Here is a 13,729-nt window from a genome sequence, read left to right as displayed (position 1 = left end):
TTTAGAATATTATTTGTTTTAGACACCAAGAAACTACTTGCTTATAGATCTACAAATAAGGGAAGGAAACATGTGTAGATGTGATTCCTGGTATAGCCAATCAGTTATACCTGGAATATCGCATAATATATTTCTACACATGCCCTAGCCAGTTTTGCTCAGTGGTCAGAGCATCAGCCTGCAGGCTGAAGGGTCTTGGGTTCAATTCCAGTCAAGGGCACATACCTTGGTTGTTACCTCGATCCCGGGATGGGTGTGGGAAGCAACCAATCGATGTGTCTCTCTCACATTGATGTTTCGCTCTCTGTCTCTTCCCCTTCCCTTCCACCCTCTCTAAAAAATCGATGGAAAAAATATCCTTGCGTGAGGAATAACAATAACAGCAAAAGATATTTATACACATTAGCTGGCCTGAAAACTTTCAAGCAATTGTTTCTAAACTAAATGCAATAGTTTCTACACCAAATACACTAACTACAGTGGTATTTTGATGACTTTAGAATGCCCCAGTCAAGCTATCAGCCATTTATTTTACATGTATAAATTGCTGTTCTAAATAATTTTACTTTTGTGATACATGTTCTGAAATATAAAAACAATAAAAGTCAAATATTAAATTGAAGGGCATTAGTTAAATACACACCCCTTTTATATATTGACTAAATATTTAAATGTAACATACAGTAGAATGTGTATGAACATTAAGGGAATAGTTTGGCATTTTAGGACTCTTGTTAATGGCCTGTAACTGATATCTTTGAGATACTAATTTTGTCTTTTATTTGGACATTATAAGAAAAAACAATTCTGCAAGTTCTGAGCATACCAGAGAGAGTTATAGCAGGAAGAATCATCTTTATAGAGGGTCAGAAGTTTGAATTCAAATACCGAGTTTGGTGATTGTTAAAGTGACTATGATGGTTAGCATTTTTACGTGAGTTAGTAGACATGAATTTGGAAGGCATGTGCTTGTATATGGAGTGGTGGTCATGCTATATTGTATCAAGTACAGATTGTGTTTGGATCAAAATACCATAAAGGAAACCTTAAGTTTCTACCATGTAGGACAACTCCCATAAAACCTATTGCATAGTTTATGTTACTAGGTGTAGGGTTTTTGTTTGTTTGTTTGTTTTGGGGTTTTTTTTTTTTTTTGGCATGGTGTACTTTTCCAACTGGTGTGATTTGTGATAAGTCCATTTTTTCCTGTTCTTTTCATGCAGATTTCTTATTTTTCCTCCCGCATCTCTGTAAATAATATTTCTTTTAAAAATCTTAAACTGTTTCAGTGGTTAATATGATAAAGTTTATACTTTGATTTCATAAAGCAAACATAATAAAATCATCATAAATAAAGTCTTAACAATATTCTTATCAATAATGTAAATATTTTTAGCATTCATAAAGTGTTATATTTTTAAAAGGGCTCTTTTAACAAGCTGCCATCATGATGATGTCTTTCTAATGGTTATCTTAAGAGTAAAGAAAAAGTCCTAGCAGTTTATTATAAGCGAACATGTAAAATATCACTTAATATTCATAAAAAACACTTCACTTTTTCTCTTATTAACAAAAGAAACACTTCTTTGTGTAGCAGTTTGGTACTAATCATGAAGTAAGTAAAGTCCCTGAAAATAGTATACAAACATTAGATTTTAAATCAAAAATGTTTATTGTAAAAAAGGACCTCAAAAATTGTTTTTAAAAAAGAGACATAATTTCACAAGTCTCAACATTAGCTGTAGAAAACATCTTTTTCATACAAAATTCATTCAATCATATAAAAATAAACACAAATTTACATTAACTCAGCAACTATACAATTAAGGCACTTGAAAAGGGTGTTGTATAGATTGCATTTGGTGTATGCATTTAAAATAGTTTAAGTACATTACTGAGTTTCTAAGAATCCTTTCTTGCACTTATTCCCATCTTTAATTAATTTTAGAAAAATCATTAAAAATTATCTTAAAAGTAAGACATGGAGCATGCACCAGGAATGTTCAAAGCTCATCTTTTCCTCCTCCCAAGGCACATACTGTTTATTGGCAAAACAAACACAAAAACAAAAACACTTTTAATACAGTCTCCCGTGTTTTGTTCTTGTTCTTTATCTTCCTCTCTCCCCTAAAAATACAGTTTAAAGCATTACAGGCGATCAAAAAAAGTTTTAGTTCAACAACGGTAACCAGACATTAGACATGTAATGAAGTAAACTTGGAATAGTTTATAAGGCACCTGAGATCGTGTCTGGCAGATTCTCTTCCTATAAGAAATTCTATTGCAAACTCTATTACAAAACAATACTGTTCTTTTTAGTTGAAATGATTTGGCAGCAATGTAAATCTTTGCATTCTTTCTTAGTAAGAAAAGATACAATGTGCTTTTGCTTCGCCTTTGAAGAGAAAGATCCTTGTCTTTTATTCTCTCTATCTAGCTGTCAGTAAATATATAGGACTTTTAAACTTCACATGGAAAGGATTAACTTTAAACACATGGATTCCATGCTCTTGCAGCTTTGTGTGTGTGTGTGTGTGTGTGTGTGTGTGTGTGTGTGTGTGTGTGTCTATACATATTATTTGGTCGATATGCACAAGAGAAAATGCCTTTGGACTTTTCTTGATCATTTGGTCGGAGTGAAGAAATGCATTCTGTCCGAGTAAACATTGATTGCGTCACTCAGTGTGCTACACAGCAGCCAGATTCCTCATGTTTGTGCAGAAGAGACATTCTGGAGAAGGTTTTGGAGCAGTTTTTGCACTGGTATTTCTTTACATCAGAGTGGGTCTGCAGGTGAGCCCTCAGATTGGATCTGTCTGCAAATGCTCTGTTGCAGTGAGGACAAGAAAAGGGCTTCTCCCCTGGGGTGGAGGTGGAGTGGGAGGAAAAGAAAGACAGTCAGTGTTTTTAGAGGAAACGTAAAGACAGATAACGTTCATGAATAACCACATTTTGCCAAAAGAATGAGAAGCAGCAAAACTTGATTAAAATTCCCCATAACACATACTTATTTTACTACCTAACCCTTTAAGATACATTTGAAAGTTGCATTAAAAAATCACATTAAGCATACTATTTATTGCTGCTGCCAGTATGTAGAAATGATTCATGTATGTTTAGGACTTTCACTAATTAAAACTTTCTGCTTCAGCAGGTAAAGCTCATGTTTAGCTCCTCCCAACATTTCCCAATATTTCCCCTTTTCCCTCTTTCTGTATTATGACTAAGCCTGGATAAATGCCTTGACTCCCTGCAGAATGTGCTAGGAATAAATTTTTAAAAATCAGCAGCAAAAAGCAAAGCAACTGAAAGCAAGTTCAGTTCTAATTAATGCACCTTGCTATAGGGTGATATATATTACAGCAAAAAGACGACTAACAGGAAACTATAGGAGGAAAACCATCTATCAATCACATGCTTTGAGATAGCAACATTTCTATTTGCTAATTATTGGAAGCGGTTTCACAGAACAAACATTCAAGTACCTCTTTCCTGATTTTCTAACTGATCTTTGAGACCAAACCTTCTGAATCTACTTTCCAAAGTCTCAATCCTGTTTGCAGCCTCTGGAGCAGAGGCTGTTAAAACAGAAATGAAGCAGTGTGTGCTCCAAGGACTTTTTGAGTCATCAGGAAGTAGCTATAAATGATCATCCATCATTAAAAGCACTGTCACTACTCAATGCAAACCCCAGTGCCAACCCAGAGCTTCCGTCTGCTAGAGAGCAACGCTCCTGTCTACGTTTTCTCTTACCAGTGTGAGTTCTGATGTGTCCTTGAAGTAACCAAGGTCTGGAAAACGCCTTGCCACAGATCTTGCAGACACAAGGTAAGGTGTGGGTCCGAATGTGCATCTTAAGGGCGCCCAGGCTCACATATTCCTTGTCACAGTATTTACAGCTGAAAGATTTCCTAGACTGGGCATCACAGTGCAACTGCTTATGTTTGGCCAGCCCAGAAAAAGTTGAATAGGTCTTATTGCATAAATTGCACTGAAACTTTTCAGCTTCAATGGCATGGGGGTCTGAAAGCTTGGACTGTAGTCTTTCCTCTTCATCACTAATGGGGCTTTCTGAGCCACTGTGGTCCTTGGATGAGGTGTCGGATGGAGAAGGGGGACTCACTCGACCCAAGGATGAGGCATATCCAGAAAGAGAAGAGAGGCCATTGGGTAGCGGGGCGTGGAATGGAGCTGCCGTAGTCCACATGGTGATGGGGCTGTATGCTCCTGAGCTGAGGATCTCTGGTTGTGGTATGACAGGCATGGGGTAACTCTCATAGAGATACGGGGAAATGATCACTAGGGGAAGAAGGGAAAAGCAGAGATTAAGGTAAAGCATTAAACATACACTGAGAGGCTACTTGGCAACACGTACAGTGCTCTCTCATGGAGATTTCATTTAACCTCCACCCTTGCTGCTAGTGGTAGTTAGTGTACTTCATGCACAGCTATGCCTCCTGCATAGAGTGTGACAGGAGCTAGACCAGTGCCTTCACAGTCAGCAGGGAGAAGGAAACGCTTAGGTTTTATTTGTAAAGATACAGAAAAGCCGTTTTTCGTTTTATGCATGGGCTAGTTGCAGGTCTGTGACTCCAAGTACAAAGATGTGTGTGAACCAAGCTGCTTTCTAAAGGAAAGGAGCCTTCTTACATGAAAAAAGCAATACTTCAACAGTTACGTATTGTGTTACTCATCTTCCATATATTCATTATGCATGTACATACAAGCTTTAGAAAACGAAGTTGCAAAGAGTTGAATGAAGTTTTCCTTGTCAGTTAAAAGTTTCAAAAGTTTTCAATTAAAATTTATCCTAAGTGGTCAAAATAATCTGAACTCTCTTTTAGGACGTGACTTAAAAGGAAAACAATCTAGTATTTAGTTCTTTTGTAATAGTATTGGAGTTGTAATAGATATTTATATATTTTAGATGCATATAGGTATAATTCCTTTTTTTTAAATTTCTCTCCTTCTCTCCCTTCACCCCTCCCTCCCTTCCTTTTTATTATTATTATTTTTTACCTGTGTGTGTGTCCAGTTCGCTGTAGTTCGGCTTTTTGGAGGCGTTGAAATGCTTCTTGACCAGGAAAGAGCGCGGCATCTTGCGGGCGGGTCTGGCGGGCGCCGGCGCGGATAACGGTCCGGTCCGGCGGGAGGACGCGGCCGGTCCCTAGAGCATCGTGGCCGGCGGGGCTCGGCCGCCGCTCAGGTGCGCGGAGGGAGGGCGGGCGCCTCTGAAGTCGCCGGGCTCCGGTCGGGACTGAGCCCGCGCCGGGGCTGGGTGGGTTTTTTCCTCTCTCCCGCGGGCAGGAGCCAATCGCCGCCCAGAGGTTCGGGTTTCAGCTCCTCCCTCTGGGACAGCTGTGAACAGAGGAAGAATCTGTTGTCAGACCAAATGATTCTGCTTCAAAATGGGCTGTGCTTCGGGATTTCGGTGGAGAGAGAGAAACAAGTGCCTAAGTATTTTCAAGAGGTAATTCCACGTCCTTAGCTCTGCCAGTTTCCGTGCTCTCTGCGCGCTGGATCGTCCCGGGAACCGTGATTTCTATAAAACACAGCCTGGCCTCCGGATGCCAGGCAGAGCCAGCGCCCGGGGACCAAAGGCTCGCGGGGCCAGAGGGGTGCCCTGCAGGACCCCGGGTCAGCCCTGGGGTGAAGAAAGCCCGTATTTGGAAGTGACATCTGGAGAGGTTTTGCTGGCACCGAAGCAAAACAATGATCTCTTGGCTTTTGCAAAAGGAAGGCAGAGGCGAGAAGCAAAAGGCCCGTAAGCGAGGAGGGCGCCTCCCTCGCGGCGGGGGCTTCCCGGGCCTCGGGGCGCCGGGCCTGGACGCCGGGGAGGAAGGCACTTCGGGTCTTAGAGGCGCAACGAGGCAGAGGCTGCACTTCCTGGGGAAATGAAGTAACCATGTCACCATGTTGGCCTGCTGGCTGGGCAGACGTGCTCTTAGCCCATGAAAGACCTGCTGATGGAAGGACTGGGAGACTGCTTGGGGCTTGGAGGGGAGTGGGGGGCAGGGAACAATAGGAAAACTGTCCTTAGGAACCATGAAAAATTCCCACAAACGTACTTGATGAGATTTTATCTCTTCGTGTGTCACTGTCACGGGGAGATGTGAATGGGCCCTTGGAGACGCAATTCTTTCATTTCCAATACGCATCTGCTTGTAAAGGCTGCTATTTTCTTTAAAGTCATCAATATTCATCTGAGGAGCTGCTAGTTTCTGGACTGTGTTTTTAAACAAAGGATACCATTATGAGTACTGCTTGGATAAAGTTTGGAGAAGCTAGCCTAGTAACCAATAAAAATACTTTAATTTTGTATACAACATTAAATCTAAAAATATTAAAAATGGTTCATTTGAAACGTAATTAAAAGTAACATTTCAACTGTGTTTTCCAGCATCTCTGTCCATTCCAGACTTCCCCACACACACACCTTTTACTTAAAACATTAAAGAAAAAACAAATTTGCAATAAGGCCACTTCACCCTTGTTCCTAGCAGGTGCTGGGAGAGTGGAAAGGAAAACAGTGGCGGTCAAGGCAGGACTTGAAGAGGACAGCGCGTTGTCAGAAAGCCTGGCTTCTTCATCTCAGGATGAGAATCGCAGCCTGGGTGCTGGGGGCGGGGTGCTCACAGGGTTTCTGAGCCATTTCAATGATCCCTTTGTTCTTCTTCCAACAGTCACTAATTTAAATGTTGGAGAAAGGAATATAGATGAATCTTTATGTTAAACACACACACACACACACACACACACACACACACACCAGTATTTGTAGGAGACAGGAAAATATGAATATGCATTAGATTCCTCCACCAACTGTAAACTGGAGTAGAATTCAGAGCAAGTTTTCTGAGCTTGCTACCTTCGCTAAGGGTTTGTTCAGGCCTGGGCACCTGGTTTACACAGCTGGGGTCCTCCTTGCCCTTGCCGCCGCGTTTCCTGCAAAAGGCACACTTTGCTAGAGTATCACACAGAGAACACACAAGCTGCCATGTGCTTTGACTTCCTCCTCTCACTTGAGGCAGAAGTCTGTTCACCACGGCCATGAGTGTTATTGTGTTATTTACTTGTTGGCAGTTATAACACAAGAAAACCTGCTAAAGTGTGTATTTAAAAAAAATCTATTTAAAATGTTTAACAGTGATTCACAACACTTAGAAAAAAAGAAGCAAACTTGAGTTTGGATTACCGATGCATAACTGAGCCAAGTCCCCCACTGCACGTCCAGGGAGGCTCATCACCAGACACAAATCAGAGTCAGGAAATGTTGTTACCCCACCTACGTGGACGAGCGGACAGTGTTCGGGATCATGTATGAGGCATGTCATTACACAGGGCTGCGTGGTAACTAGTCACAGGCAGCCCTGTATGAGGTCTGGTCTGCTGTCAGGAGAGAGAGCCTGCGAGGTGATCGCGTGAGTCAGACAGGTGCTCTGCTCAGACACAGCAGAGAGCATTTGGCACCAGAACGGTCTGAGGGAAGAAAAGGCCCCACTCAAGGGCATACTGCTAGGACGCTCCTAAGACAAGGTGGAAAGTTCTCGTCCTGCAAGCCGGAGGGGTCATCTGGAGAAGGTGGCATTAACCACTGACTAAAAGACTCTCTTGCCCAGGAACAAAAATCTTTGCTAGGACATCAACAAGATACCAGGTTTCAATGTTTCATTTGGGCCAAACAAACCCAAGTGGGGTAGGTAATGCAAGAAATTAGTCTTAGGCTGACATAGGTAGGGTCATTGGAACAGAGAGAAAGTGGGACTTATCCTGACATGTTACTGTGTACTCAGCGCAGACAGGGTGAAGCTGGTAGGCAGTAAGGAAGGCTCAGGCCCTAGCCTCCTGACAGTTCAATGTGGGGTACCGAGAAGTGAAAAAAAGGAGGGGAAGCAGTGCCCCTGGGTAATGTCCCTGGGGCCCTGGCTCCCAAAAGAACTTGGTTACCATGGGGGATGAAGGGGATTAACATGTAACCCTCCCTATGGTTGAACCACACTTAGAGGGTCTTTTCTTTCACCTGTTTTCTGTGGGGTACATGGAATATTAGAAGCCCATGCAATGTAATTCCTTAATTGTCATGAATTTTATTAGGATGTGACTCATGTGATAGTCTCTTATTTTCTCTGTTGTATGAAGAACCTGACAAAGATAATTTGGAAAACTTCGTCAATTAAAGGTCTGGGACCTGGTGGGAGGGCCATGCCCCCACAGGCTCTCCTGTACTGGTGGGGTTTCTCCTGAACACAGTCTTGCCTTGCCAAATAGGGAAATAAATTATATTCATGAGAGTCGAGAATGAAGCTTCGGCTTACTTACCTGGCACAGAGATTTGTGTGCATGTAGGTGTTTGGGGAGGTTAAAAGCTATGCAGATGTTGACTGCTAAGTTTAGGGAATGGAGTAAATCTGGCAGCAGAGAAACCACGGTTGGCAGAGGCAGGAAATGCCATCTCGTGCTGTGCCCTGTCTCCTACAATGCATGGCATCTCTTTCTAGCTTCAGTTTGTGGCGTGATCAACCTGGAGGGGGCTGGGGAGGATGGCCGCCCTTGAATGAGGTGGAGTTATGGAATACTGTTAGTTTGACAGTGATGTCTGGAGAATATGATAATGCATTACTAATTTTTAAACTGCATAGTAACGGTGTTTTTATACGTACCTTTGAAAAATGAATGACAAAGATGTGATGTCATCTCATGGTTTTTGTATATATTTATATTTGTATACAGGTGTGTATGTTTGTATTTGTATTCATAATTCATAATTTAATTCTGTCTCAGGCAAGGTAAACCAACCCCTAAAAGAGAAATAATTTTTCCTTTCAGTACATGAGTTTCTCTATTTGTAAAGTATACTTTAAACTTTTTCCTCATTTAAGATGATTTAGAGGTAAATATTCCTCAGTATAAAAGGGAAAATAATGAGAGTGAGCATAGAATTCTACTCCTATTTGGAGCTTCATAATAAGGAGAACCCCATTTCTCTGAGGACATACATGGAACTACATACACACCCAATATACATAAATGCCGTTAACCGAGTTAAATGTGATCGCGTGTGCGCACGTGCGTGTGTGTGAATTGTAGTGAAATTCAATAGCAAACAAATGGTGTCAGGATGTCCCTCTGCTCTTTAGGAATGTCTATTATTTCCGGTGTGTTCCCAGGGCCATGTTCACCAGGCTAATAGTCACTAGCATTGTGGACTTAGCTCTAACACTGTTAACTCAATAAATACTGTCATACAGGATTAATAGAGAGTTAAGAAAGATCACTTCGAACAGAAAGTTCGAACTTATTAAACATGGGAACAACATTTAATGAGATTCATTTTGGGACAAATGCTGGTGTTTAGAAACCACTTGTTTTCAGAACTGTGTTCCTAGTTAAAGGTTTTATAATCTCACTCCCTGTTGTGTGCTATAATATGGTTAACGTATCATGCCAGGTAGAAGATATTCATCTCTTCAACGTTATATTGCGCCTTGTAGAAAATGTTGATGATCTTATCTGTAAGATGAGCAAGAAAGACTGTTGAAAATGTTGAATTTATAGTTTACACAACAGCTCAGGCATATGTGGTTGCAAAGAGACCTCTATTGGTCAGTTTTGGAAGACTCGCTTTCTTTTTCTGTAAATTTTTAACAAGGTCTGCCACCTACTGGAAAATGGGTGGTTTGACTAGACACTGAAGCATCAACCTGACCTCATTTTGTAATTGTCCCGATTTCAGAACAATCTTTTAATCTTATACATTTTTAATTTAAAATGATGTATTTGTGTTTGTAGAAATGCAGGTTATATCTATACAACAAATTATGTTGGACTTATAAGATAGGTGAGGAAGGGAAATTTATGATGTTTATTAATCTGCGTCGTCAATGACTAAAAAGAAAGTAGGCAAAAATATTAGCATTATGTTTAAAACTCAATGAGTACCTCAGATGACTTATTCCCTATATCTCCATAGTGACCTATAAGATAGAGATGTTTTAGAGGCCGGGAACAAAGCCTGAGCCCAATTTTCCAGGGACATCCATAATGAAAAGTGGTGGAACCAAGATTTCTCCTCATCTGGGCCTCCAGGGTTATGCATTTTATTGTACGCTCTGCTACAGCCCTGCAGTTTGCTAAGGCAGGCTGAGGACACGCGATGTCTGGCAGTTTGTGCTGTATTGGTGATGATACAAGCTACCATTCTTAAGTGTTTCATATGAGCTGGCCACTGCCTTAAGCACTTTACATGCATTTTAAAAATACCCCCAATGTAGTTAACGCTTCAAGGCAGATATTATCAATGTTTATAGATGAGGAAATGAAGACACTAAGAAATGAAATACCCTGGTCAAATCATACTACTAGTGTGGGGTAGATAGAGGTGGGATTGGACTCTGGACCAGTTAAATATCAAATCATCCTTATTTGATCCCGGCTATAACTAGAATTTTACATCATGAAAGTGAGACTCATGACCAACTGCAGAACATGACCACTTTGAAAATTTGCCTTCTTCCTGTCTTTTCTCCCCTCAGAGAATACTTACATGTGAACTTTATATATAATCTGTGGTGTGTGGAGTTTCTGTTTACATCCCCATCCCACTCAACATGATTTCTGCAGTAGGTCTAGCTTTCATCCTAAGTAACACACTGGGGCACTGTTGCTTGATTTTAGACTTGATACCATTTTCCATCAAGATCTGGTTGTGACTTCTGGGAAGATACTTGGACTAGAATCCTAAGTACTTAACTAGATAGCGGCCATGGTCCTTTGGCCTGACAGCCTGCAATCATTAATTCTTATTCTATAAACATCATGTGCTTTTTCAAAATGCAAGTGATGATCTTTGTCACCTCACTCTGTAATGGGATTATGTGGGAGGAAATAAACCCATCAATAAAATTCAATGATTTCAAGGAAGGCACAAGTGAAGGGAAATACTCACAGACACAGACAACAATATAGTGATTATCAGAGGGAAGGGGGAAGGGGAGAGGTAGAGGAGGGTAAAGAGAGGCATAGATGATGATGAGTGGTGAGCACACAATACAATATCCAGATGATGTATTATAGAATTGTACACTTGAAACGTACATAATTTTATTAACCAATCCTACCCTTGTAATTTCAATAAAAATGTAAAAAGCAGAATGTTTTCAAGTATAAGGGAGGAGTTCTATGATCTGGAGCTATCTCTTTTTCTACAGACATGGGTGTGCATGGGTGTACATGGGTGGTGTGCCTGCATTGGGCCTAGCACAAGCATCCATTGGTTCATGTATGGGGATGCATGTTTGGTAAACTTGTGGGGTAGATTGGTCTGCATTGATTTACAAGAGGGACTTGAGGGAGCTTGATCCTTAAGTATCAGAGAGGATAGCACAGTGCCTGTTGTTTCGCTGTGTCTTTTTCTGAGCACCCCAAAATGTCGTGGGGAAGCAGGGGTAGAGCCTACTAAATGAACCTGAAGCATGAATTTACTGTAACACTGGTAAGCTTTAGAGGGTAGACAATACTGCTTTGGAACCTGAGGCAGAGGTCATAAAAAGGGGGGTGTGGCTTGTGAGAGCACTTCCCATGTTTCACCATGAAACACTTCAAAATGTGGGCACCTGGACGAGTCCAGGGCATCAGCTTTAGTGGCAGTCATGCCAGCAGGCATTGGTAGTGCCTACGACATATGGCGGTACCTGGTGGGAGTGGAGGTGCTGCCCAGTGAGAAATGAGGGCCTGCCTGACACTCTGGTTCTCAGAAAACTAACAGGAGTGTCCTAGCAGATACAGAGGAACCGAGAAAGCATGGCGGCATGGATGAGAGCCATACTGAAATGGGAGGAGGAAGGACACTACGTATTCTAAATGAAAACTGGACGCTTGCCCTGTACACCTTGAAGAACAGCTTGGCGGGACTCCCAGGATGACTTCCCGGGGTACTGAGGTCCTAAGTCAGTGGGAAGGAAAGCACAGATGTCTCCTACATACTGAACAGAGAACAGTGAGGATGAGTGCCAGTCTGCATGCGTGTACCAACAGCACTGCTCGCAGGGACCCCTGCGCCAGAAATGTCTTCACTTAGCACTTTGCCTCTTCCTTTGCCTCAGATCTGAATCATCAGCACGTATATCTGGACATTAAAATTGAAATCCTTTAAAACAGCAGACTGTGAAACCCCCCAAGACAGTTTAGAGAAGCAGAGTCTAAATTATGTGATGCTTATGATTACCTCCCTAATTTAGATCTTGGTTCACCAACTCGGTGAGTAATTCTCTGTAGGGTGCGGCTATAGGGTTAAGACTCGGACTGACCTGTTGGCAAAGCCACAAACAAGTCCCAGCTTGGAGGGCACAGTCCTCTTGGCATAATTAGGCTTGACCTTATGATGCTCCCTAGATCTTATCTGGGAAGCTAATGGGCTGAGGGAGATGCAGCAAGTGCTGCCAAAACAAGTGAAACTCACAAGAACATTGTAACTATGGTGACCACTACATTGTTTACCTCTGGCTATAAAATAAAGGCTCAGCTTGCCTCTGGATCTCTCTCTGTGGCCTCAGCCAGGCACAGGAAGATCCACCTAGACCAGCCGTGGGCAAACTATGGCCCGCGGGCCGGATCCGGCCCCTTTGAAATGAATACAACTATTGAAATAAAAGACCGTACCCTTTTATATAATGATGTTTACTTTGAATTTATATTAGTTCACACAAACACTCCATCCATGCTTTTGTTCCGGCCCTCCGGTCCAGTTTAAGAACCCATTGTGGCCCTCGAGTCAAAAAGTTTGCCCACCCCTGACCTAGACCAGTGATGGTAAACCTTCTGAGCTCAGCGTGTCAGCATTTTGAAAAACCCTCACTTAACTCTGGTGCTGTGTCACATATAGAAATTTTTTGATATTTGCAACCATAGTAAAACAAAGACTTATATTTTTGATGTTTATTTTATATATTTAAATGCCATTTAACAAAGAAAAATCAACCAAAAAATATGTATAAAATGAACAAAAACAGAAAAACAATGTACATTTAGGAAAAAATAATAATAATAACAATGATAATCAAATGGTATGAAAACTAGAAATTAGTGACTTTTTTGGTGCTGAAGTTTGTCTGCTAATTCTTCGATTGCAGGTTCATACTTGGTGCACTTCAAGGCCAAGCAAGCGCCACTAACTTCATCTGTTAGCCAGTTTCTTTTGTTCGTTTTAATATTATTTAATGCTGAGAACAAAGTCTCACAAAAATATGTTGATGAAAGAATTGTTAGCAAAGCCAGCGCTAGATTTTTTATGTCGCTAAAAGTGTTAAGTACTCTGTTCCAAGCACTCAAAATTTCTTGTTCGTAGTTGCACTCTTCTTCATTATTCAAACGATTTCATTCCAGATTTTCAAGTTTCGACCTTAAGTCGACAAACACATGATTCCAAATGCTACCTTGAAAATCTGCAAGTTGCATCTCTAAATTGTCAATTTGCATCCATTGGAAATCCTTTAATTCCAAAGTACTGTAAACAACTACATCCGGATACTTAATTATTTTAACGGTCTGTTCTAGGCTTCTAAATTGGTCGAATCTTTCACTGAACTGTTCAAGTAAGAGTTTACTATATTCTGGTACATAAGTATGGACTCCATTACACTCGTTGTAGTGGCCTTCTCAAAATACTTTTCTATCTGAGGAAAATACTTACAAGTTTTAGTTTCAATATCTCGCTTGAAAATTTTAAGTTTAC

General features: G+C 41.2%; 1 protein-coding gene across 1 annotated transcript; it reads right to left on the bottom strand.

Annotated features, from left to right (window-relative positions):
* Nucleotides 1–1,653: 1,653 nt before the first annotated feature.
* Nucleotides 1,654–5,155, bottom strand: SNAI2 (snail family transcriptional repressor 2). Its single transcript, XM_036338709.1, has 3 exons — nt 5,020–5,155; nt 3,754–4,299; nt 1,654–2,861 (listed from the first exon to the last, which is right to left on the bottom strand). The coding sequence occupies exons 1-3, from the start codon at nt 5,096–5,098 to the stop codon at nt 2,680–2,682; spliced, it is 807 nt and encodes a 268-aa protein (XP_036194602.1). The 5' UTR covers nt 5,099–5,155; the 3' UTR covers nt 1,654–2,679.
* Between the last annotated feature and the right edge of the window lie 8,574 nt (nt 5,156–13,729).

The sequence above is a fragment of the Myotis myotis genome, unplaced genomic scaffold, assembly GCF_014108235.1.
Source record: "Myotis myotis isolate mMyoMyo1 unplaced genomic scaffold, mMyoMyo1.p scaffold_m19_p_16, whole genome shotgun sequence".
NCBI lineage: Eukaryota > Metazoa > Chordata > Mammalia > Chiroptera > Vespertilionidae > Myotis > Myotis myotis.
Note: the sequence above shows the minus strand (reverse complement) of the source record. Positions and strands in the feature narration are given on the sequence as shown.

Excerpts from the sequence above, each read along its gene's own strand:
- SNAI2 (XM_036338709.1), bottom strand. The coding sequence starts at position 5,098 with ATGCCGCGCTCTTTCCTGGTCAAGAAGCATTTCAACGCCTCCAAAAAG. Across the intron at positions 4,300-5,019 it reads CGAACTGGACACACACACAG|TGATCATTTCCCCGTATCTC; the intron begins GTAAAAAATAAT and ends TTCTTCCCCTAG. Across the intron at positions 2,862-3,753 it reads ACACATCAGAACTCACACTG|GGGAGAAGCCCTTTTCTTGT; the intron begins GTAAGAGAAAAC and ends CCTCCACCCCAG.